The 22,589-nt window shown below is 52.2% G+C and overlaps 1 protein-coding gene across 3 annotated transcripts in view; it reads left to right on the forward strand.

The window, feature by feature from the left end:
• Window positions 1–20,196, forward strand: part of EBF4 (EBF family member 4) — a gene marked incomplete at its 5' end in the record, with an annotated part of 46,284 nt that extends 26,088 nt beyond the window's left edge. For 2 of the 3 annotated variants that reach the window (XM_081149711.1, XM_081149713.1), the window contains 11 exons: window positions 10,534–10,615; window positions 11,424–11,541; window positions 11,646–11,779; window positions 11,878–12,004; window positions 13,215–13,303; window positions 13,435–13,500; window positions 13,601–13,778; window positions 13,885–14,073; window positions 16,949–17,146; window positions 18,296–18,371; window positions 18,607–20,196. In XM_081149711.1, the coding sequence (XP_081005837.1) occupies window positions 10,534–10,615; window positions 11,424–11,541; window positions 11,646–11,779; window positions 11,878–12,004; window positions 13,215–13,303; window positions 13,435–13,500; window positions 13,601–13,778; window positions 13,885–14,073; window positions 16,949–17,146; window positions 18,296–18,366 (1,252 nt within the window). In that variant the 3' untranslated portion in view covers window positions 18,367–18,371; window positions 18,607–20,196. The remainder of the gene's footprint in view (window positions 1–10,533; window positions 10,616–11,423; window positions 11,542–11,645; window positions 11,780–11,877; window positions 12,005–13,214; window positions 13,304–13,434; window positions 13,501–13,600; window positions 13,779–13,884; window positions 14,074–16,948; window positions 17,147–18,295; window positions 18,372–18,606) is intronic. The other variant, XM_081149712.1, reaches the window with a different exon arrangement.
• Window positions 20,197–22,589: the final 2,393 nt, after the last annotated feature.

A 22,589-nucleotide genomic window follows, 5' to 3' on the forward strand; every position in this document is an offset into this window, starting at 1 on the left:
AGCACTGAGAATGGGGCTGGTAGGGAGCTGCCAGGCAGATAAAGTAGTAACAATTGTCTGGAAACCCTGACTGTTGAGAAGCTCCAAACCCAATTTGTCCTTTCCAGTGGCTACTAAACTGCTGGTTTTCACAACTACCAAGGTTTCAAGGTTGCCACAGAGCTGGGGAGAGAGGGATGGGATAGGACAATTTAAAGCACTGCATCGCTCTCTGTTCTTACTAATATTACAGAAATGTTGCTATAAAACATAATTATGTAAGCCCTGGCTAGGTAGCTCAGTTAGTTAGAGTGTCATCCCAATACACCAAGGTTGTGGGTTCGATCCCCAGTCAGGGCACATACAAGAAGCAACCAATGAATGCATAAATCAGTGGAACACCAAATCAATGTTTCTCTCCCATCTCCCCTCTCTCTCAAGTCAATAAACTTAAAAAACATAATTATGTAAGCCTGTAAATAATAGTAAGAGGAAATGGAAAACAATGTAAGACTTTAAGACAACACTATCCAATTGAACTTTCATAATGATGGAAATGTTCTATACTGACCAATATGGTAGCCAATAGCTACATGTACTTATTGGGCACTAAATGTAACTGAGGAACTGAATGTTCAATTTTATTTAATTTTGACTAAAATTTTTTTAAAATTTATCTTTATTGTTGAAAGTATTACAAATGCTTCCCCCTTCCCCAATTTAAATAGCTACATTAAAATGGCTATCTTATTGGACATTCACAGCTCTAAGATTAAATAGTTGCTTGATTGGCTGGAATGACCCTGGTGCAGGAGTGGGTGGGAAGTTGTCCTCCCATGAGAGCCCACAGCTCTCCTCCTCTGGCTCCTGGGGGTGGGCAGGAGCTGTGGGCTATGGACACTCTCTGGCATGTAGCTGTGCCTGATGCACAGTGAGTGTTTTTCAATAACTGTTGAAACAGGTCATGTCTAAGCCACCTGGCTCTTGTCTACCCTGTTGGTGGCAAACTTAGACCCCAATCCCTAGATCAACTACAGCCTGACAAATGCAATTTGATAAGAAGGGGTTGTAGGAGCTATGAAAGAATACCACCCCCTTCCTAATCCAATAGTCCTTGGAACATTTTCTGTTTTCCTCTGCAGCCACAAAACAAGCCCATGATAGCATCTGTTTCCTTCCACCCTTTCCAGCAGTGTCTCTTTTCTCCCACACTAATGCTGCAGGTATAGGCTTCTGTCTAAGGTCCATTCTGGCAATTCCCCTTGAGGTTCCAGAACCTCCCTGCTGGGTCAGTGCTGAAGTGGGACTGAAACTTTCCCTCTTCCCTGCAGAATTAACTGCACTTCCTTCCCCTGACCCCCTTTCAGAGCTGGGAGCATTTGAGGGAGGGGGAAGTAGAGAGAGTTCATGAGAGATTCCTCATGTGCCCTGGGGTTCATGTGGGCTAGGATGCCAATCACAAAGGCAAGAGTCCCCAAGCCATCCTTAATCCAGGGATCTAAGGTAAGATGCCTGGGCAGCTGAAACCAAGCTTGAGATCAGAGTGGCCCCCATGCTGAGGCTGGAGTGGAGCTGTGGACCATACCCCCCAAGGATATTGATGGAGTGTGAGTTTAGACATGACAAGGCCTGGGGACCATGTAGGTGGAGTGGGAGATAGCTAGTGAATGAACTGTCTGCAATTTGAATGATAAATTTTCACCATTAAGCTAAGGGCTATTGAGGGTTGGGGACTCAAGCCTACCTGGAATGTCTGACCATATGACTTGGAGAAAGGTCTCACCTTTCTCAACCTCAGTTTCCTCATTTGTGAAATGGAGCTGACTCTTAACCTCAACTGGTAGGAATGTTGTGAAGTTAAGTGAGAAGTGCTTACACAATGCCCAGCACAGTGCCTGCCAGTATCATTTCTTACCCCACCCACCCTCACCATCTTAGAAGGTAGTGCAACTGAGCCTAGACAGCAATGAGAAAGTCAGTTAGAGGCAGGGATGGACTTCCTGATTCTGACCACAGTCAGAGATGAGCAGGAGAGAGTTGAGCCTCTGTCTGGAGCCCTGGATGCCTGGGCTGGGAATGGGTCTGTTTCTGAATAGGCAGGGAGTGACGCTCAGCCTTCTGTATGTTCTCTCTCTGTCACATGGTGCATTATAGAAGGTGCCAGCCCTTGCCAGCCCCCCACCTCTGCCTCTCTCATGATTCATAAATAAAAGGTGCCAAGATCCCTGGCTTTGGGGCCTGGCTCACCCACCTAAGGCCAGAGGAATATAATACTTCATCCCTTCAGTCTCGGGACCTTATGTCTTTATGTCCCCAAATTACTCACAAGTACACCTTCCTCCTCTGTGGCTTCCCTCTGCCCATCCATCCCCAGTGCCCATTCCTCCTCCTTGTTCTCCATCCCTCCTCTTCTGCCTTTCAGATTCTGCATTCACAGAAGACTCCCTGGGCTGGGGGTACATGCAGGGGACGTGTACCTCTGTGTCCACACGGACACAGTATGCTTCATGCTCATGTGACCCACTGCAACCATGCTCCAGCCTGTCCCTGCCACTCCACATGGGGTACCCAGAGGCCTCCCATTAGCAGCCTCTCCACCCCTCCCCTCAGGCCCCATTAAGGGAAAGTGGAGTCACCACTACTCTTCATGGGCAGCTGGGGGCCGCTTAGCAGTCTCTCCACCCCCTCTCCCCCTCTCCTCAGGCCCCATGCCCAGCCCTGAGGTTTGGAGAGCCTAGTAAGTGCCCTATCAACATGTTAATCAAATTACTTAGGAGCTAAAATTGACGCTGTTCATTAATTATACAAGATTATGCTAATTGTGCATGCAAATGCATGCAGGGGAACAGAAGGTGTTCAGGCGCATGGTGGGCCATTAGCATAGAGGATGGGGTTCGGGTGCATTGGCATGCTAATGTATGCACCCTGGCTATTTATAGTCCCCCAGCCCATCTGCACTGCAGCCACCTCTGCCCCAGTGAGGATCATGGTTGGGAGGCCAGATCCTGGCCTGGCAGGTGGCTGTGGCTCTGGAGACACTGGACCTTGGCTGCTGCCCCAGGCCAAGACCAGGAAATAGTGTGGATGGCCCCCATTGGGCTCATTCCCACCTGGGCCTGAACTATGCTTCGCACCAACCTCTTCATTCACCATCCCTTCTCTAGCCTAGGCCCTTTGGTGCCTCTCCAATGACTCTCCCAAATGACACAGCCAGTAAGGCCCCCCGCCCCCCCACTGACTTCCTGTCTACCACAGGGTCCAAATCCCACATGATTTGATGCCAGTTCCCTCCAGGCCCTGGTCCTCAGCTACCCTTCTCAGTCTTGTCAGGCACCACTGGGAAACTCCCATGCATCCCACCTGCCCTTTGGTGGGGCTGTTGTTCCTTTGCATGTGGGGCCCCTTCCTCCTACTTCTCTTCCAGGGAAAATGTCTCTGGTCCTCCAAGACCCCAAATGCCCAAGATCACATGTGACCTTGAGGACCCCTCCCACTTCTCCCAGGCAGAGTGGCTGCTACAGATTACACTTGGCAAGTTACCCTGCCATGCCCACCACTCTATCTCACAAACTGTTTCTCTCTTTCCTGCTGTATTGTACTTTTCTTAAGGTCTTGCTCATCTCTAGATGACACTGCCTGACACATAGAAGGTGTTTAATACATCTTTATAAATGGGTGTATTGAATGAATGAGGGAATGAGTGGTCCAGCCATCTGTATTCTCTTCTGTTCTTGAGCTGGGGGCAGGGGGCAGCAGACAAGAAAAACAGTGGCAAGCACAGACCCTGCCCCAGAATATGCTCTGTTTCTCCTGAGGCTCATGAGTTCAAAGCCAAACCCTTTGGGGTGTAAATCAGTGGAGGATTCTCCCCACTCCTTGCCCCCAGCCCCTACCCTGCTTTTCCCCATCCCTGGCTGCAGTGCCATCTTTGGTCTTGGAAATAAATATCCAGTTTTATTCTACTCTTTGCTCCCAGTCTGCATTCTTTTCCAAGGCCTTCACAGACACACGTTTTGAACACCCTGCCCCAACCCATGTATCCATTCATATCGCTTCCTCTTTCTACAGTTGCAATGTCTGATATGGTAGCTGTGAGCCACATGTGACTATTTAAATTAAAATAAAATAAAATTGAAATTTTTCTTTCTCAATCACACTAGGTACATTTCAAGTGCTCAATAGCCACATGTGGCTAGTGGGTATGTATCATTTTGGGAGAAGTTCTATTGGACAACACTTGTAATCTAGACATTCATTTCCTTGTTCCTGACAGTCCTGTAGTTGCAAGCACCCTTGGGCTCAGTTACTAGCAGCTTTTTCTTTGAAAGTGGGAACATAATTTTAGCTCTAAGTATCTCACAGGGATGTAGGGGGAGAAAAAACACTGGGACAAAGCTCCGTGACCTGGTTTCTTAGGATGACATTCCTGGAAGCAGGGCTAGAGATGGGGATTCCTGTGAAAGTGACGTACTAGAGCCCTGGCCAGTGTTGCTCAGTGGTTAGTGTCAGCCCGAGCACCAGTTGTGGGTTCTATTCCCAGTCAAGGGCACATACCTGGGTTGCAGGTTCGACCCCCAGTCTTTCTCACATTCATCTCTCTTTCTCCCCCACCCCATCCCTCCCTCCCTTCCACTCTCTCTAAAACTCAAGGGAAAATCCTTGGGTGAAGATTAACAAAAAATTTTAAAAGTAAAAATAAGAAAGTGATGTATTGGAGGAAAGCTGTGGAGAGACAAGGAGATGTCGGTCTGTTTGGGCTGTGGGCTGCTCGTGGGGACCATGCTCCTGTGACAATTCACAGGTAGTGGGGGCAGCTGTGAGTTCTTTAACAGCCAACACTCACAGAAGCCGGGGGCGAGGGAATCCAGGCAGGCACCAAGTCACCATGAGACCTGGGCACAGCCTTCCAGAGGGCAGCTCCATCCCGCTCTGCTGTCCAGCCCCGGGAACCAGGAGTTGAATGGTGGGCTCACAGCAGTCACCTCCGCCTTTGCCTTATCTCGGCTCTTTTGAGTAGAGCACTGTGCTAAGGGAGGTCTCTTTATGCAGCGGTGTCACCCCGAGAAGTTATGGGTAAGTCAAGTGGTCACACGCGAGTCACAGTCAAACCGGCATCTGCTTCTTTGATAGGGAATATTTCATTGACAAGGAAGGTTCGTTTTCATTTCGTCTTGAGTCGTTTTTACAGGGGTGAAGAAAAAGCATTTATAGAAATGATTAAGAAGGCTAAACTAAGGTCAGGACGTGGCAAGGGAGGCGTGGGAGGGAGCTGCTCTTGAGTTTCATTTCAATCACAGGCATCCAGGCATGATGCATAACTACCACTCTTAATTGCTTTATTAGCTGGATAGTAAATTAGTTGGACAGCTCTTCATCTGGTCTTTTATTAAACTTTCCTTCGTGGGGAATGTTGAACATATAGACATAATAGAATGAAATCGTGTGTACCTTTCACTGAACTGCAACGCTGACCAACTTTTGGCTGCTCTTAGGCAACTGGTATTTAATCATAAAAATCTTCTCAGACTGAGAGATCAGCAGTGACATGACCAAAGCCCAAAGCTAGGAGTAAGGAGACCCGAGTCTCCTTTGCGACCCTGATGAACGTGTAACCTTGAGGAAACCCCATTCGAGGCCAGCGTGGTCCCTGCATGGCCTGCGCCTTTTGAAGGACGGCTTGCTGCACAGAAGCCTCCTGGCTGGGGCGAGGCTGGGCTCTGAGAACCCCACTTAGAGGGGCTTTTCCACGACTCTCAGCATCATCAGTGGTGCATAAAGTCCAAGTTCATACCCCGACCTTGGCATTCACTGGGACTCTAGCTTATTCTTGCGTCTCCTTGGTTTTCTCATCCGTAAAGTGAGAATGATTGCAGACCTCAGGACTGTGAGGGGGTCAAGCAGGATACTACAAGTGAGAGCTCCGCAGAGTTCCAGGCTCTTGCTGAGCACTTGTAAATTAGACTTGGATGACTTTTAAATGTATTTTTGCAGTTTCGTATTTTATTTGTAACTCATGCTTGTAATTATGGTGTTTTCTTCTAGTAATTCCAGTGGCAGCTCCTGGGACTTGAACTTTCTCTTACGACCCTTTCTGTAGATCATGCCCCCAAAGAACCTCATGGCCACAATGGGGAAGGCACCAGGCACAGGTTCTGTCTGACCCAGGGGCATCCTAAAATGCTCACCCTCCATGGGGGTGCTCAGGTCAGGCAGGGCTGTGGGCTTGACTCTGCCCAGCCAGGTAAAAGTGGCTCCCCCAGGCTTCCTTCCAGCCTCGTAGGGGTAGCGGGGCTTTTCAGAAACACCCCCTCTTCTCTCATCCCCCCATCCTCCCCCACCTGAAATCAGCCAGGCTTGTGGGGGTGGGGGTTGCTTCCCTGATGACAAGAAAGGCTTCACAGCCCCTCAACAAAGTTCACATCCCTTCCTGCCTTAGGTCCCTGTAGGATGCCCCTGGCCCCAGAGCCAGGTGGCTCAATCCTCACTTACCCAGACCCTGCCAGGCTCTCTTCTTTCCAAGGGATATATAGTTATAGAAAGGGGTAGAGGGAAGGCAGGAGGACAGGAGAAGAAATGGAATATGTGAAAAATACTGGAATAAGACTAAAGTTACATACAAAGCCAGTTAAAATCCATAGGACAATAAATAAAATTATACCCTTTAGGGCTAATTTCTCTGCCAAACAGAAATTATTTACTTCTCCCCACAAAAATCATTTGCGTTTTATCAGTTTTCTGTAGATTAGCACCTAACGTATGTCATCTGGGCCCCAGTCAACAGCAAATATGAGCCAAAGTTACTTTCCCCTGGAGAATCAGCTAACTCCTAGATGGCTTTGTAACATGATACTCTAAAGCAGCATTGTCAATATAAATATAATGCAAGCCACATATGTAGTTTTAAATTTTCTAGTAGCCACATTTTTTTAAAAGAAGTAACCGGTAACATTAATCATGACAATATATTTTAATTAACCCAATATATCCAAAATTATTATCATTGCAACATGTAATCAATACCAAAAATTTTCCTAATGAGGTATTTTTCATTCTTTGTTTTCTAACTAAGTGATTGAAACCTGGTGGGTATTTTATACTTACAGCACATCTCAATTCAGACTAACCACATTTGAAGCGCTCGATGCCACACACGGCTCGTAGCTGTTACACAGGGTAGTGCAGCTCTGGGGCATTGCTCCTCAGACTTTAGGGAGCATCAGAATAGCTGGAGGGCTTGTGAACACACAGATGGCTAGGCCCCACCCCCAAGAATTTCTGATTCAATGTGTGAGATGAGGTCTGAGATTTCGCATCTCTGACAAGTTCCTAGGTGATGCTGCTGCTGGTCTGGGTACCACACTTTGAAAATCACTGTTCCAGGATGACTTTGAAAGGGCTCACAGTCATCTTTTTGCCTTATTTGCAAGTTGTGGATAACTTTTCTTAGCAGCCCTGAGGCTGGCAGGGGGCAGGACATGGGCTGCTGCAGCAACAGGCTCTCTCTGGAGAGTGTGCATTGGCTGGGCGTCTGGGTGAGAGCAGCCTCATGGACTACCAGCTGGCAGTGGGAGAGATTTCAGCAGCTCCACCATTGATGGCATCGACTCTGTGCAGTTCTGAGCTACAGGCTCAGAGGGAAGGGAAAAGGGGACTGACTCTCATTAACACCACTCTTCAGGTAATGCCAGCCAGGCTCAAAAACAGGTCCTGGGACAGGTCCTCATAGATGGAGGTACCAGCAGGGTCCTGGGGCTCTAAGGGAGGGGTGGTCCCCAAAGGCCAGACAGGAAATGGGAATTGGTGTGGGCCCAAAGGACAAATGCAACCTGTACTGGAAAGGGCATAAAGGCTGGGAAGACCTGCCCAGCAAGGGCTGTGGAAGAGGCTGAGAGGGAGTTCCACCAGGGGAAGCCAGGACCCTGCAGGAAACAGCAGCCTGAGGCATTGGGGAGGTAGGAAATAAAGGATGTCCCGGAAGCAGGCCTGGAAGGCACTTCAGCAGCCATCAGTTATTTGTTCCCTGGTTCATGGATGAAGATGGATGCCAGAGATGTATCCATCCATCGGTGGATTTATCCCAGACCACAGAGTGAGTCAATGCCTGGGCCAGAGCCTAGATCTCCAGCCCCATCCCAGGGACCCCTCCTCTGGATTCTGTAGGTTTGGGGGTGGGGTTGCATGCAGTGGGCACGTGTGATCATGTAAGGGAAGCATGTGTCATCTTTGGGGCATTCTCATGCTTGTTGAATCATCAGTGACATCCAAGGGTTAGCATTGATCCCCTTCGGGACAGGGACTATGTCCTGTCCCACTCTTTTCCCCTCCTCAGTTTAGCACCTTCTAAAGGACTGAGTACATTAGCATAGAATTTAAATAAACTGGTCTACACTGTTTGTGATTAGGGTGTTGGAACTCTGTCATAAATGTGGGACGTGCATGAGGCAACTGCTGTGGGCATAGAAGTGTCTACACCATGGGGTGTCTTATAGGGGTGTAGGGAGTCTTTACTGTGGCGTATAATGGGATGTAAATGGAGCGTCTACACTGTGCAGGTATACTATTTGGGAGCATCTGAATTGCCTGCACCTTGGGGAGGACCTATTGGATTATATATGGCATCTACACTGTGGTGACTACCATTTGGGGACATATAAACTATGTGCACTGCAGGGTATCCCTCAGGGGTGGATGAAGTGGATACCTGATAGGTGTGCACTATTTGGGGTCACATGACATGTCTGCATCTCAGTGTTCTGCAGGGGTGTATAGAAGGTCTACAGTATGTGGAAGTGTCCACTGTGGATGGAAACGTGCTGATGTACAGAGGGAAAGGGAACTAAAGGGGGTTCCCAGAGGGACACCCATTGTGTGGGGGGAAATGACAGGTGCTAAGGGGTAGCAGTGGGGCAGAGGTGGGACTTGGGACGAGGTGCATCTCGTCCCAAGTGACTGGCACCAGTACCCAATGAGGGCCCCCCCAGACACCTCTGTTCCTGAAGGGGTACCCACCACTCCCAACACTTGCGGACCTCCTCTTTGGGGACTAGATTTCAGAGCCTGTAACAGATCTTCCTCTGAATGTGAATTTCATGTTTGTTGATTTTGAAGGCAACTCTGATGTGTTAAAATGGATGTTCAAATTTGGAGTTCAAAACCAGGGGGTGCTGATAAATGAGGAAGCTGACCAGAGGAGCTCATAGAGCAGCCCGGGAGGCTGTGCCACATGCCAGGACCCCCACAGACTTTAGCCCTGCACACTACAGTTTGTACAGGGAATCTCGCCACATGTTCACAGAGTCCCATAGGGGCTAAGGCAGATAGTGATAGTATCCTGAATTTACTAACTGTACAAAACAAGAAGAGTATCCATGGTTACCTCAATGGTGGGTGGCAGGGCCAAGGCCCCACCATCCCAGCCAACAGCCTGGAAGGATGCAAGACCAGGTGCTCATGTGTTTGTCTAAAAAGCAGCCTCATCACTGCATATACTGTGCTTTTTTCCAGTTACTGTATGTGAAAAGGAAGGCACTCACTGTACCTGACAGGCGCACCGTGCATATACGATGGGTACAGGCCCAGTGTGACTAGGCTTTCATTCTGTGTATAATGGATATAGAATATGTGTGAGGAAGATCTCTTTGAGGGTGCTAGGGCAGGGGTCTGCTATGTGGGAGCGAGATCTGTGCATGAGGGGGATTTGTTGCGGGGATCTGCTGTGAAGGAGAAAGGGGGGTCTGCTTACTATATGTGATGATTATACAGTATTTGCAATGACTATATTTTGGGTAATCATATACAACATAAAATGGTATATTAATGCATATAGTGCCATGTTCTTTCTGTGCATATACTACGTAGGATGGGCATACACTGTGTATGGTGGGTGGCAGGCTCTGTTTGTGATTAGTATCCCATATGTGTGTGGTGAGTACAGGCTATCTGTGGAATACATACTGTAAGGCTTATATGAAGGGTGTACCCTGAGGGTGGTGGGTGTACACTGTGTGGTGGCCATGTTTTGTGAGTAATAGTGTATAAGGCATATACAGTGTAGAGAATGGATATACTGTCTAGGGCAAGTCTACACTGTGTGGGTGATTCATACACTCTGGGGGAGGAACATGCTATGTGATATGGATGCACTATATGTGTGATGGGCATATACTATGACAAATATACATGGAGTGGAATAAGTTTACAGGTAAGTGTGAGTACCTGCTGCATGTGTATACATTGTGTGGTGGGTATAGTTCATGAGAAATAGGTATATTTGATACACATAATGGACATATTCTTTAGGAATACATTTTGTGGGGGTGAATATACACTTTGTGGGACAGATAGGCACTGTGTGATCCTATACTGTGGGGGATAGTCTGCGTATGAAATAGTTGTTGGGACAGGTCTATTCTGTGGATATCAGGCATCTTGTGCGTGCGCAGCTTATGATGGGAATATGGGGTTGTGCCTGGGAGGAGGCATGGCAGGGAGCAGTTGGATCTTCATCTGTTTCCAGAACCCCAGACCCTGAGTGCACCGACCATACTGTTTCAGGTTCTTCCTCAAGTTCTTCCTCAAATGCAACCAGAACTGCCTAAAGAACGCAGGGAATCCCCGAGACATGCGTCGCTTCCAGGTGGGTCTAGGGAGAGGTTCACCCCTGCAAACCTGCCCTTTCCTGATAGTGGGAGTTAGGGGAGGCTATGGTCCGGCCACCGTGGGAAAGGCGTTGAGGGCAGATCCCTGTCCAGCCCACCCCTATGCTTCAGGGTCTGGTGCCTACTGGGGGTGGGGCGGCTCCATCTCAACTCTTGCTGGCTGCCAAGGGAGGCTTCATTAGAGTCCCACTTAAGGAGATGCTAATTGTGACATTTTTACATGATTAACGACCCAGCTAATTTGCATAGCGTGAAGCAGAGAGCAGCTGCCCTTAGCTCATCCCCAACCTGCACACCCATCCCAGTGAAGGAGGGGGGAAGAAGGCAGCCCCAGTTTCCTCCCAAGGGTGGAGGCTCCTGCTGATGGGTTCTCAAGCTGATGCTGCCCTGGTACCCCCTCCTCCCCCAATCAAAACGCTCACTCCTGTTGCCTAAGGCCCATTCCTGCCTTGGAACCCCAGGGATACAGTCTGGGCTACTGTGTGTGCAAAAACAGTAGTCACTCCACCCAAGGAGACAGTTTTTCCCCCAGAGCTCTTGGTTTTTCTAGCTCCGGGGGTCAGTTTCCCTGGGCAGACAGAGATTGTGCTTCTGGGGGTGTCACCTGACCCAACTGGCTCTCCTCACACCAGCTCAGTCCCTGAGGGGCTGAAGCTTTTCCCTGGTCAGTGACCCTGAATTCCAGCCTCCAGCCACCAGCCCGAAGTTGCTGGTGTCCCACATTTCCCTCCTGGGAGCCTCCCCTCCCCAGGGCTCCAGCCCGGCTGGCCTCGGCTCTCCCCGCAGGTGGTGGTGTCCACGACCGTGAGCGTGGACGGACACGTACTGGCCGTGTCTGACAACATGTTTGTGCACAACAACTCCAAGCATGGCCGCAGGGCGCGCCGCCTGGACCCCTCCGAAGGTCAGGACCCCCGGTCCAGCCCCGCGGCTGCTGCCAAAGGCCCAGCCAGCCTCCCGTCCCCACCTTGGGGCCAGCCCCTGACCTGGCGCCTTTCCTGCCCCCAGCTGCCACCCCCTGCATAAAGGCCATCAGCCCCGGGGAGGGCTGGACCACAGGCGGCGCCACCGTCATTGTCATCGGCGACAACTTCTTCGATGGGTTGCAGGTCGTGTTCGGGAACGTGCTCGTGTGGAGCGAGGTGGGCCACCCCCCCAAACTCCCTCCGGGCCTTGGGGCTGGGCCTCCCCCCCTTACGCCCCACCCCGTCTTAACTCGCAGGCTTCTCTCGGTTCGCAGCTCATCACCCCCCACGCCATTCGGGTGCAGACGCCCCCGCGTCACATTCCCGGGGTGGTGGAGGTGACCCTGTCCTACAAGTCCAAGCAGTTTTGCAAAGGAGCCCCGGGTCGCTTTGTCTACACCGGTAAGGCGCCACGCGGGGAGCGGAGGCCCAGGGCTCGGGAGGGAGCAGCGTCCCGCACTGCCGGGAGCCCCGCCTCGGGGTTCGCCGGTCTACCTGTGGCCACGCCCCCTGGCGGTGGCTGTCCTCCGCGGCCCCCGGCTTCTCAGTCCCCTCCCGGCGCAGGGTCCCTGCCCTTCCCCCCCGCCCCCCAGGCGTTCTCGCCGCCTTGGGCCTTCTCGCCAGGGCGTCTAGAACACCCCACTCCTCAGAGTCTAGAACATCTCCAGGGGAATGTTTATTTCAGAGGTGCCCCCAAACAGGCTCACAGCTCCCTGAGCCCTCCCTGGATCTCTTGGTTCCCCCAAGCCTCACTCTGCATGCGTGTACACACACACACACACACACACACGCACGCACGCACACGCAAGCCCTGAGTGACAGCCACTCCCCGAGGATGCGGGTTGGAACCCCACATCCCGGCTCTATTTGGCCACTGGCCAGAATCTCCCTCACCTCCGCCCGGCCCAAGCAATGCTCTCCTCCCCACCGCCCCCACCCTACCCAACAGACGTTCGCCGAGCCCTTCGCGGGGCTCGCCCCGCTCGGTAGTGAGCCTGCTTACTGTCGGGGAGTTCCAGTCTGTCTGGGGACCTGAACGGTGCTGGGTGGGCGCACAGCCAGGGATTCCTCCTGGAGTGTGGGCTGAACGGGGGCGGGAGGGAGGAAGAGCAGCTAGGCGGGGAAGGGAAGTCGTCGGGGAGAAGGGGGAAGGCAGGCAGTGCAAAGTCCCGGAGTGAGAGTTTTAGTCCTTGGGGTAAACTAAAGGAAATTCTCTACGTCCGAAGTTGCAGGTGAAGGTAGGTAAGGCGTTGACGCTGGTGAGTTAGGCTGTGGTGAGGTGCTGCTGCGAGTGCTCCTGAGCTGTGATAAATGGAGATTGTTGGGGGGGTTCTTTTTTATAGCAAATAATTTACTCCCGAAAGACCAAATGCAGACCGAAATCTTTCCTTCCAGTCCTGCAGAAGCTAATACGTATATACAGTTTCCATTTTTGTATTAAGAAAGGAACTGAAGAAACTTCGAACCTCGCGGACCTGTGTGCCCCGAATTTTCCGAGAGGTTTGGGCTGGGCTTGGTGAGGGGTCCGCTGCGAGGCCCCCGGGCCGGCTGCCGGCCGGCTGGGCCCTGCGCCAGGCTGGGGGCGTCCTCCAAGCACTGTCGCTCTCCCCAGCCCTGAACGAACCCACCATTGACTACGGATTCCAGCGGCTACAGAAGGTCATTCCCAGACACCCCGGAGATCCCGAGAGGCTGCCCAAGGTACACAGAGGGGCGCAGCGGGGTGGGGATGAGGGCGTCCTGGGGTCAAGGGGGGGCGGTAGGGGGCTGCCGGCCCCCCTGTCGCCCCGGGGACTGCTCCTTGGTCCCGCTGTCTCCTCCCTGGCCCGCAGGAAGTGCTGCTGAAGAGGGCGGCCGACTTGGCGGAGGCCCTGTACGGAGTGCCCGGCAATAACCAGGTATGGCGCCTCCGGCCGCCTCCCAGCGCCGCCCAGCCCGGGGCCGCCCCGTCCCGGCCCCCGCGGCTGCCCCGGCCGTGCCCCGCTCTTGTCTTCGCAGGAGCTCCTCCTGAAGCGCGCGGCGGACGTGGCCGAGGCTCTGTACAGCGCGCCCCGCGCGCCCGCGCCGCTGGGGCCGCTGGCTCCCAGCCACCCGCACCCCGCCGTCGTGGGCATCAACGCCTTCAGCAGCCCGCTGGCCATCGCCGTCGGGGAGGCCACGCCGGGCCCGGAGCCGGGTGCGTCCCACAGCCCCGCGCGGGCGGCCGGCCCCGCCCCGCCCCGCCCCGCCCCGCCCCGCCCCCGCCGCGCCGCGCCGCGCCGCTGACGGCCGCTCTCCCGCAGGCTACGCGCGCAGCTGCAGCAGCGCGTCCCCGCGCGGGTTCGCGCCCAGCCCCGGCTCGCAGCAGAGCGGCTACGGCGGCGGCCTCGGCGCCGGCCTCGGCGGCTACGGGGCGCCGGGGGTGGCTGGCCTCGGCGTGCCCGGCTCCCCTAGCTTCCTCAATGGCTCCACGGCCCCCTCACCCTTCGCCAGTGAGTGTCCCCTGCCCGCCGAGGGAGGGACCGAGGGAGGGACCGGGCCCCAGGAGCAGAGCGGGGCTCAGCCCTGCGCCTCCCGGCCCCTGGAGAGGGGCTCCCTGCACCAGTCCCTTGAGGGTAGACACTAGCCTTGCCGCTGGAAGCCGGGCCGGCCCCCTCGCGCCACCTCTCTCCCCGTTGTTGGGCGCCCGCCCCTCAGCGCCACCCCTGGGCTTCACGCCCCCTCCCCCAGCGCCACCCCTGGGCTTCACGCCCCGGCACCTGTAGCTCTCTCTGCTGACTCCCGTGGCACACGTCGCTTCTAGCCCTCCTGTCCTCCAGAAACGGGTTTTTAACTAGGGGACCTCCCGCTGAAACCCGCGGGCGCCACCTTTCTGTCTTACGCCGGAACTTCGGGAGGGTTGGCGCCCCCTGCCGGAATCCCGGGGGAACTCAGGGCTCCAGAAAAGGGGCTTCCACCTGCCCCGCGCAGGGTGTCATGCAGAGCGAGCGAATTCCGTGTGGTCAGACAGGTGGATTCAGAGTTTGTGTGTCCAAATCAGGAGCTGTCTAACATTCAGCAAGCTATTTACTGTAAAATGGGATCATTGTCACCCCTTGTCTAGGGCTGTTCTCAGATCTGAATGGGCACTAATCATTCTCTGTCTGGCTTCTTGGGGTAGGGCAGCTCAAAGCTAGGTGGAGGGGCAACAAGACATTTATGCTTTTACAATTTCCCCTGCCCTCAAGTCCCTCTTTCCAGATACCAAGTTCCAGAGCAGCCTGTTTTCAGCTCCTTATAGCTTAGCTATTCAGCAGACATTTATAAAGCACCTATTATGTGCTGCAAAGCACCTCCCTATCAATTGTAAGAGAAATTGTGCCTCAAGTCCTGGGGGATGCTGCTGAGCCAGAGGAATGGAGAAGGCTGCCTGAGAAGAAGCTGGTTGTGGCTTTTCCTGTGGTTTCCTCACCTGTCCCCTGTCTTATGTTTGCTATTGCTGAGGATCAAAATACCTGGCCACCTGCCTAGCCTTCCCTGCCAGTGACCTGCATCCTGGGTAATGTTCTTTCTGGCTGTTTCAGTCTCCTCCCTTCCCAGGCTCAACTTCTGGAACTCTAAGCCCCATATTCCAGCATCCACACAGGCGATGACTCTCTGGTGTCCCCCGTAAGGCCTCTGTATCTCCTGGCCATTTGCTCAAGCCAGGCTCTACTGCTCTCACTTCCCTTCAGTTCTGAGACAGTACTCTTACAAACCTCTCTCTGGGTGCCCCTCGGATTTGAAGCTGGTGGAGTCTGGACCACCAACCTCCCTCCCTCGCTATATACACAATGCCATCAGCAGTGGAGGAACACACTGCCCCAGGGGACAGAAGCCAGGCCACCTGAGGTCTCCCCATTCAGCCAGAGGATCGAGAATTCTAGAGCTGCTTATGCCCCACTTCCAGAATCAGCTGAGGACACCTTGGACTCGCCTGAGGGCCACTCCCATCTCATAATATTGTAATATTTACCCAGGCCCCCATCCACTCCTCCTGCACAGAGTAACTTTGTGGAAAATGACAGGGGCTGTCATTTTCAATGAGTGTACTAGTATGTGCCTGGAATGACATTCAGAACTCTCCCAGCCAGAGAGTCTCGAGCTATTTGTTTGGGCTGCCCCTTGATCTTCTGCTTTGGCCATCAGCAGCCCTGGACTGACGCCACAACTCCCATTCCTACCCAAGCTACAAAATGTGGCTGTGAGCACCTGGCCTTGAGAGATAGAATACATTTTTCTCAGACCTGCCATGGAGCTCATGGCCTCATCAGCTAGCAGTGAGCATTGTCTTAAAGGAGATGACCATCCATGGGCTGAGGACATTTGGAACAGGGGCAGCAATGTACCAATGGGGTGGGGGTGCTTTGATGCCAAAGGCAGCTAGCCTTTTCAGGCTGTTGGTTTCTTCCAGAAAGCCCCTGCCCCCACCCCATAGCCGACTGCTTGAACAACACTGAAATCACAGCCTGATTGGTCTTTAGGAAAGGCGGGGAAGTGGGTTCAGATGAGGATATAGAAGCGGGATCCAGAGATAACCCCAGGGGAAGAAGCGGCAGGCAGGAGGGCCAGGCAAAGCCTCTGTGCAGGAGAGCAAGCCACAGCACTGGGTGGCTGGGTTGTTGGAGGCAGGAAAACCTGAGGATGTGGATCCCTACGCCCTTCTTTAAAATTGACCAGCTGGAAGAGGGTGATGTAGGACCTGGACTAGAGATGACAAGGACCTGCATTAAACTGGAACAGAACAAAGTGCCCAGGGTGAGGGGTGATTGGTAAGAGGAGCCTATTTGTGGAGGAAGTTCAAGTGCTTGTGTGTGAGCTCCGGTCCTGGACAGAGAGGCCTTGTAACAGGAGCCTTCATATACCCCCAAACTTTATCCCTGACCACTTGCCCCCAGCTCCACTATGAACCCCAATCTTTGACTAGCTTTGGTACTCCAGAACCCTTTAAATATTTCTCACCATCTCAGATTCCCAGCAGTTTTCAGCAGGAACCCTAGGCTCTTCTATCTCTTGCTGATCTTTCATCTTTGGGGTCACCTCCCAGTGTTTGATTTTGTTGGATATTCTGGTTTTTGCTTTTGTTTTTACCTAGTCTGACTCTGTCACCTCCAGCTCTGAGAAAGGGTCTCCAGAGCCCCCAAAAAGGCGAGTGTTGGCCCAGGACCTCCGAGGCTACCAGCCTTCCTCCAGACCCTGTCCTGTATTGATCTCCCCAGAACCCTCATAGCCCCAGTGAGATCTGGGCCTGGGGTCAGCAGCCCACACTGCTCACTCTGGTGCTGTCTCCCTGTTGTGTCTCCCACTGCCTTCCCTATTGCACCTGCCCCTCCCCGCCCCGCCCCGGAGTCATGCCCTCTAGCCCCCCGCTGGCTGCTGCCTCCTCCATGTCCCTCCCGGCTGCTGCCTCCACCACCAGCGTCTTCTCCTTCTCACCTGTCAACATGATCTCCGCTGTCAAACAGAGGAGCGCCTTTGCCCCTGTGCTGCGCCCACCCAGTTCCCCACCCCAGGCCTGCCCCAGAGCCCATGGAGAGGGGCTTCCAGGTGAGCAGTTCACTGCCCCACTGTGGCCTGGTAGAGCAGCTGGGCTTGAGCAGTTGACCAGTTCTTCCTGCAGGATGCAGAGCAAGCTTTGTAGGGGCCCAAGGGGACCCCACTTCCCTGGGCCTCATAGCTTGGGGTGGTCACCACTCTGGATGCTATCAACTGGCCACTTGACCAAGGGAAAGGGGATTAGATTCCAGTTGGAGAAGGTCTAAAGGCCATCCCAAGGCCCCACCCCTATCCAGTGGAACCCAGAGCAGAGACCCAATACTCAGCTGGAGGAACCCCACGTAGACTGCATGCTTTTGACCTGTGCATCCACTGGAGGGTAGCACACACCACTGTGAGGGACTAGGTCACTCACTGGATGGGAGGGGACTGGCCTTGGACAAGGTTTAGCCCAGCAGGATAAACATCGTCTCTCAGCATCGCAGTTGTGAAATGGTTGTCATTTGCCATTTGTCAATCTCCTCCAACTAACTCAACATCCAACGTAACAAAACCTGAGCCCTAACCAATAGTGTCTAGCAAGTCAAAAGAAGTCACACCCCCTAGGACGATGGTTCTTCGGGTGGTCTTGTTAGATAATGCTCTAGGATGAATTGAAAGGGCAATCATTTTTTGCCTCATTTCCCTTAACCTAAGAGTGTCTAGAGCTTAAAATATGAGGGGTGGGGACAGGGGACCACTGATTTCTCCTGCCAACAAAGAGAACCATGGGAGGGGGTTAGGCAGAGGTAAGAGGTGATGAAAGTAATGAATTTCATGGAGATGTGGGAGGACAATGCGCTGCTGCTGCTACATTGGGTATCAGTGCTCCTGGAGGTTGGCCTCTTCTTTTCTGTCCTGGTACCTGGCCATCTGCTTCCTCACCTTGAGCTAGGCCTTCTGGAGGAGGCTGGCTGGGGAAGAGGAGCCCAGAGTCATCTTTCAATTGAGGAAGCTAGGGCAGCAAAGGGTAGGTGAGGGGCACGCCTCACCTAACTGCAATGCTGGTTCCAGGCCAGGGCTAGGGGTGGCTGACTACCTTCAAGGCTCTTGATAGCTCTGTGATATATGCACTGCATACTGTCCCCAGCCCAGAGAGGCCAGGGAGATAAGATCCCCAGGCTACGTATGGCTTATAGCCCCTCCCCTTGGTTACCGCAGACCAGCCTTTTGAGGATTCTGAGAAGTTCCACTCTCCAGCCCGGGGGCTTCAGGGCCTGGCGTACTCCTAATTACGGTAGGTCTCTGGCTAGTCTTGCCTCCTTCCCCAGCCCTGAGTGGTCTGTCTCTCCAAAAGACCTTAGCAGGGATGGGGACCTAGGGTCCAGGTCTTCCTCTCCAGGGCCCATATAGACAACTGTCAGGGCCACATAGCCCATGCAGTGGCCCAAACTGAACAAGTGTAAAGAAGTGGATTCCTGTCCCCTTGAAACCAGCCTTTCTCCAAGACCTTCTCTCCATCTCCCAACCAGGTCTGCAAGTCGGGCCCCTGCTGGCCTGGACTGAAGGTCCTTCCAGGATTCACACCCAGGTCCTGAATGGCAGCACAGACAGCTACAGGGTCAGGGCTGTGGACAGACCTCATCCCATGGGCCTGAATGGGGAGAAGACTTCCTCCCCGTGCTCAAGGCCCTCCACCCCAGCCCCATAGGCTTCTTTCACCTCCCTTTCTTGGAGCTGGTCAGAAGCCCCAGCACTGTGATGATGCTCTTGGCAGGAGAGCATCCCAGGGAGGCGCTGGGATGCAGGACTTTATTCTCTGGGTTGATTGATGTGGAAGAGATGGACTTTGTGCAGACCTGAAGCATTGGGTGACAGGAGCATGGGAAAGGGGGACTGTGGGAAAGAGGATAGCTCAGGGAGAGGTCGCCTGGGAAGGTCCCATTTGTGTCTGGCCCATCTCACTGGCCCAGCATCCCACTTCTCTCTAAGGCAAGGGAGATACCCAGCAGCCTCAGGAGGCTAGCCCAGGCTCCCATGGAGCTTCCAACGGCCGCTTAACCCCATGGCTGCCCCACTCCCATTGTGGCCTGCACTCTCATGCTTGCTGCATCATGAATCCCAGTGGGGGCTTCGGGCATGGCAGTGCAGAAGAGGGGGTGCCAGGCCTCCTGAATTGTGGGCCTTCCTCCAATCGTCTCAAGGACTCTGCCCCCCCCATGACTGCTGGTCCCACAAAACCATGGAATAGGCCCAGCTGCCCCTGGACTCACATTCTGCTCTGCTGGGGTTGGAGAAAACAGAACAATAAACAGATGCAGGTGGCCACCCGGCCTCTCCTGCCTGCTTCCTTGGCGTGAGTCTGCTTTTCTCAGGAGTTCTGCACCTCTCATGAACCCCTCCAAAACATGCCCCTGGGCAGCCTTCCTGCACCTTGGGTTTTTTCAACAGCCTCAGAGTTCAACTGAGCAAATATTCCCTGCCCAAGTCTGCTTTCAGGTACTGCGGGGGGATGTGGGGAGAAGGCTTACAGGCCTGGGGACCCAGGACATGGGCTCAGCCCTGAGAGCTGTAGCTGGGAGCACATTCTGGCCACTTAAGGACTCCATCTCCTAGCTGTCTGGTCAGGACCAAAGTAGGGATTGTCATCCCCCAAGGGGGGGGTTGCTGGGAACTAGAACAGAGCAAATTAAACATTATCTAGGTGTACACAGGCCCAGAAGTAAGATCTTTCCTGACCAGAGGCTGCAGGGTTTCACCTGGGCTCAGTGGGGTAGCTTTTGGCTCCCAAAGTTGCTGCTATCTGAGCAAGTCCTGACCCCCAGGCCTAGCCACCTCCTGGCGCTCCTTTCTTAGAGTTTTGGAGAAAGGGTAATAAAGATGCAGGATTCCTGGGCTCATTTATCCCCTCTCCTGGGATAAACTCCTGTTTTCCCCCTGAGACATGTGCCCTAGACCCCTTACCCTAGGTGCCACTCTTTTGCCCCACTGTCCAGGGAGCCCAGTGCCCAGCCCCAAGCCTCAGGCTTTTTTCTCTCTCCTCCTGGCAGCACTCTCTGGCTCTGACCTGTGGAAACCCTGTCCTTCCCCAACCCATGTGCCCATGCCCTGCAGCCCTCTGGACAAACACACTTGGTAAAGCAGATGGGCTGGTCCTGCCACTTCCATCTCTTGTGTTCATGGCCAATACCTAGGACCCATAACAGGTAGCCTTCTGGTCATCCTCCCCTATTTTAGCACTTGCCTGGTCTCCCCTTCAGTCCTTGCTTCCAGCCTGTGTTGCAGAGCCCTGAAGCCTGCCATCCCAAACCCTGCTCCATTCAGATTCTGAGCAATTCCCACTGCCTGGAGCCCTCCCAGGTTGAGCACCTGCAGAACTCTAATCTGTACTGGACACAGGTGGTAACTGGACAGTGGTTACATTTTGGTTCCTGAGATGGGTCAGGAGCCATGGTTTATAGGAATGAGTTGTGATATCTGTCCTCAAAAATCTCTCAACTGTCCTCAAGACACCATTTGAGTCAACACTGCCCACTCCCTGGTCCAGAGCAGGCAGAGCTAATGAATTACGGTGTTTGCTGTGGACTGAATTGTGTCCTCCCCAAATCTATACATTGAAGCCCTAACCTTCCCCCCATGTGACTATTTTTAGAGATAGGGCCTTTAAGGAGGTGACTAAGGTAAAATAAGGTCCTGAGAGTCGTGCGCTAATCTGATAGCACTGATGTCTTTATAAGAGGAGACCCCAGAGCTCTCTTTTCACTATGTGAGGACACCGTGAGCAGCTGGCTGTCTACAAGCTAGGAAGAGAGTCCTCACCAGGAACCAAATCAGCTGATACCTTGATCCTTGGTACTTGTAGCTTCCAGAACAGTAAGAAAATAAATTTCTATTGTTTCAGCCACCCCGTCTATGTATTTTTTTTGTTATGGCAACCCAGGCTGGCTAATATAATTTTATTTCCCACATGTCTTAGTTTGGGTTCCCCTAGAAGCAGAACTGAGACAAGTTTCCTGCTGGAGACTCGGGTAGACAGTGTAGAACACGCTTCAGGGTTTTTCCACCTGAGGAGCTAGGGAGCTGGAGTGTCTATACACCAGCTTCCATCAGTCAGTGGTTGAGGGCTTCTGGGGGCGGCGGGGGTGGGGAGCACTGCCTTCTTGCACTTCCAGTCAGCCCATGGGTGGTAAAACAGGTCCCAAAAGCTAGAGAAAATTCTCAGGCAAAAAATGCAGGTGTTGGCAGATGAAGTCAGACAGGTGCCACTGAAGAGATAAAGATGAGGGGATGTGGGTGGGACACAACAGTGTCTGCCATGGAGGTGGTTCCTGGCAGTCAACCTGTGGAAAAGGAAGTTGTTTTTTGTACTTGAAATAAGTTCAGAGTGGGCATGAGTTTTCCTTTATGTGCAGGTCCCAATTCTCCTGAGACCATGTGACAGAACCTCTGCCCAGGTTGTTTCTAGATGTCAGGTGACAGAGATCCTTCTCAGCATCAGCCCACCCACAGACATTTTTTACACAGGGCCAGTTAGGGTGGAGGTAGGATGGAGATAAAACACTTGGTTGCTGGATCTTCAGAGAGACAACATCACCACTCCTGCAGACTCAGATTCTCCTATCGCTTCTAACTCCCCGCTCTCCACTCTCATGGAATTTTTGATGACTAGAACTTCTTAATTGAATGTCATCTGACATCAATCTTTTCTTTATGGTTAATGCTGTTTATCCTTTATAAAAAAATCCCTACCTATCCCAAAATCAATAAGATATTTTGGTTGTTGTGTATAGTATAAGACAGGAATCAGTTTAATTTTTTTGTGTGTGTGTATGGATTACCAGTTGGCTCAGCACAATTTATTGAAATGATCATCTTTTCCTCACTGCACTGCTGTGGTAACTTTATCATAAAACAAGTGTCCATAAATGTATGGGTCTGTTCTGGATTCTCTATTCTGACCCATTTATCTTTTTGTCTATCTTTATACCAATACCAAACTATTATAATTAAATTAGTAAGTTTGGATATCCAAGTATGGCAAGTCATCCAATTTAGTTCTTCATGATTATCTTGGCTATACTTGATCCTTAGCATTTTCATATAAATTTTATAATCAGTTTTTTTAAACTTGCTGAATTTTCTTTGGGATTGCATTAGATTTATCAGTCAGCTAATGGAGAATTGACACCTTTGATATATTGAGTATTTCAGTCTATGGATATTTAGACCTTTTAAATGTTTTCTTAATAGGATTTTATAAGCCTCTGTATGGAAGTTTTACACATCTTTCATTTATTCCTCAGTATTTGATTATTTATGCTATTATAAATATATCATTTTCTTAATCTCAATTTCTGTTTGTTGTGGGCATATAGAAATACAGTTGATTTTTATACAATAACCTTGTATCCAGCAACCTTGCTTAGCTCACTTATAGTAGTACTTTACCCATAGATTATCTTGAATTTTCTTAAATACAGAATTATGCCATCTGCAAAGAACAGTTTTATTTCTT

This window comes from Miniopterus schreibersii (genome assembly GCF_964146895.1).
Source record: "Miniopterus schreibersii genome assembly, chromosome: 10".
In the NCBI taxonomy this organism is placed as follows: Eukaryota; Metazoa; Chordata; class Mammalia; order Chiroptera; family Miniopteridae; genus Miniopterus; species Miniopterus schreibersii.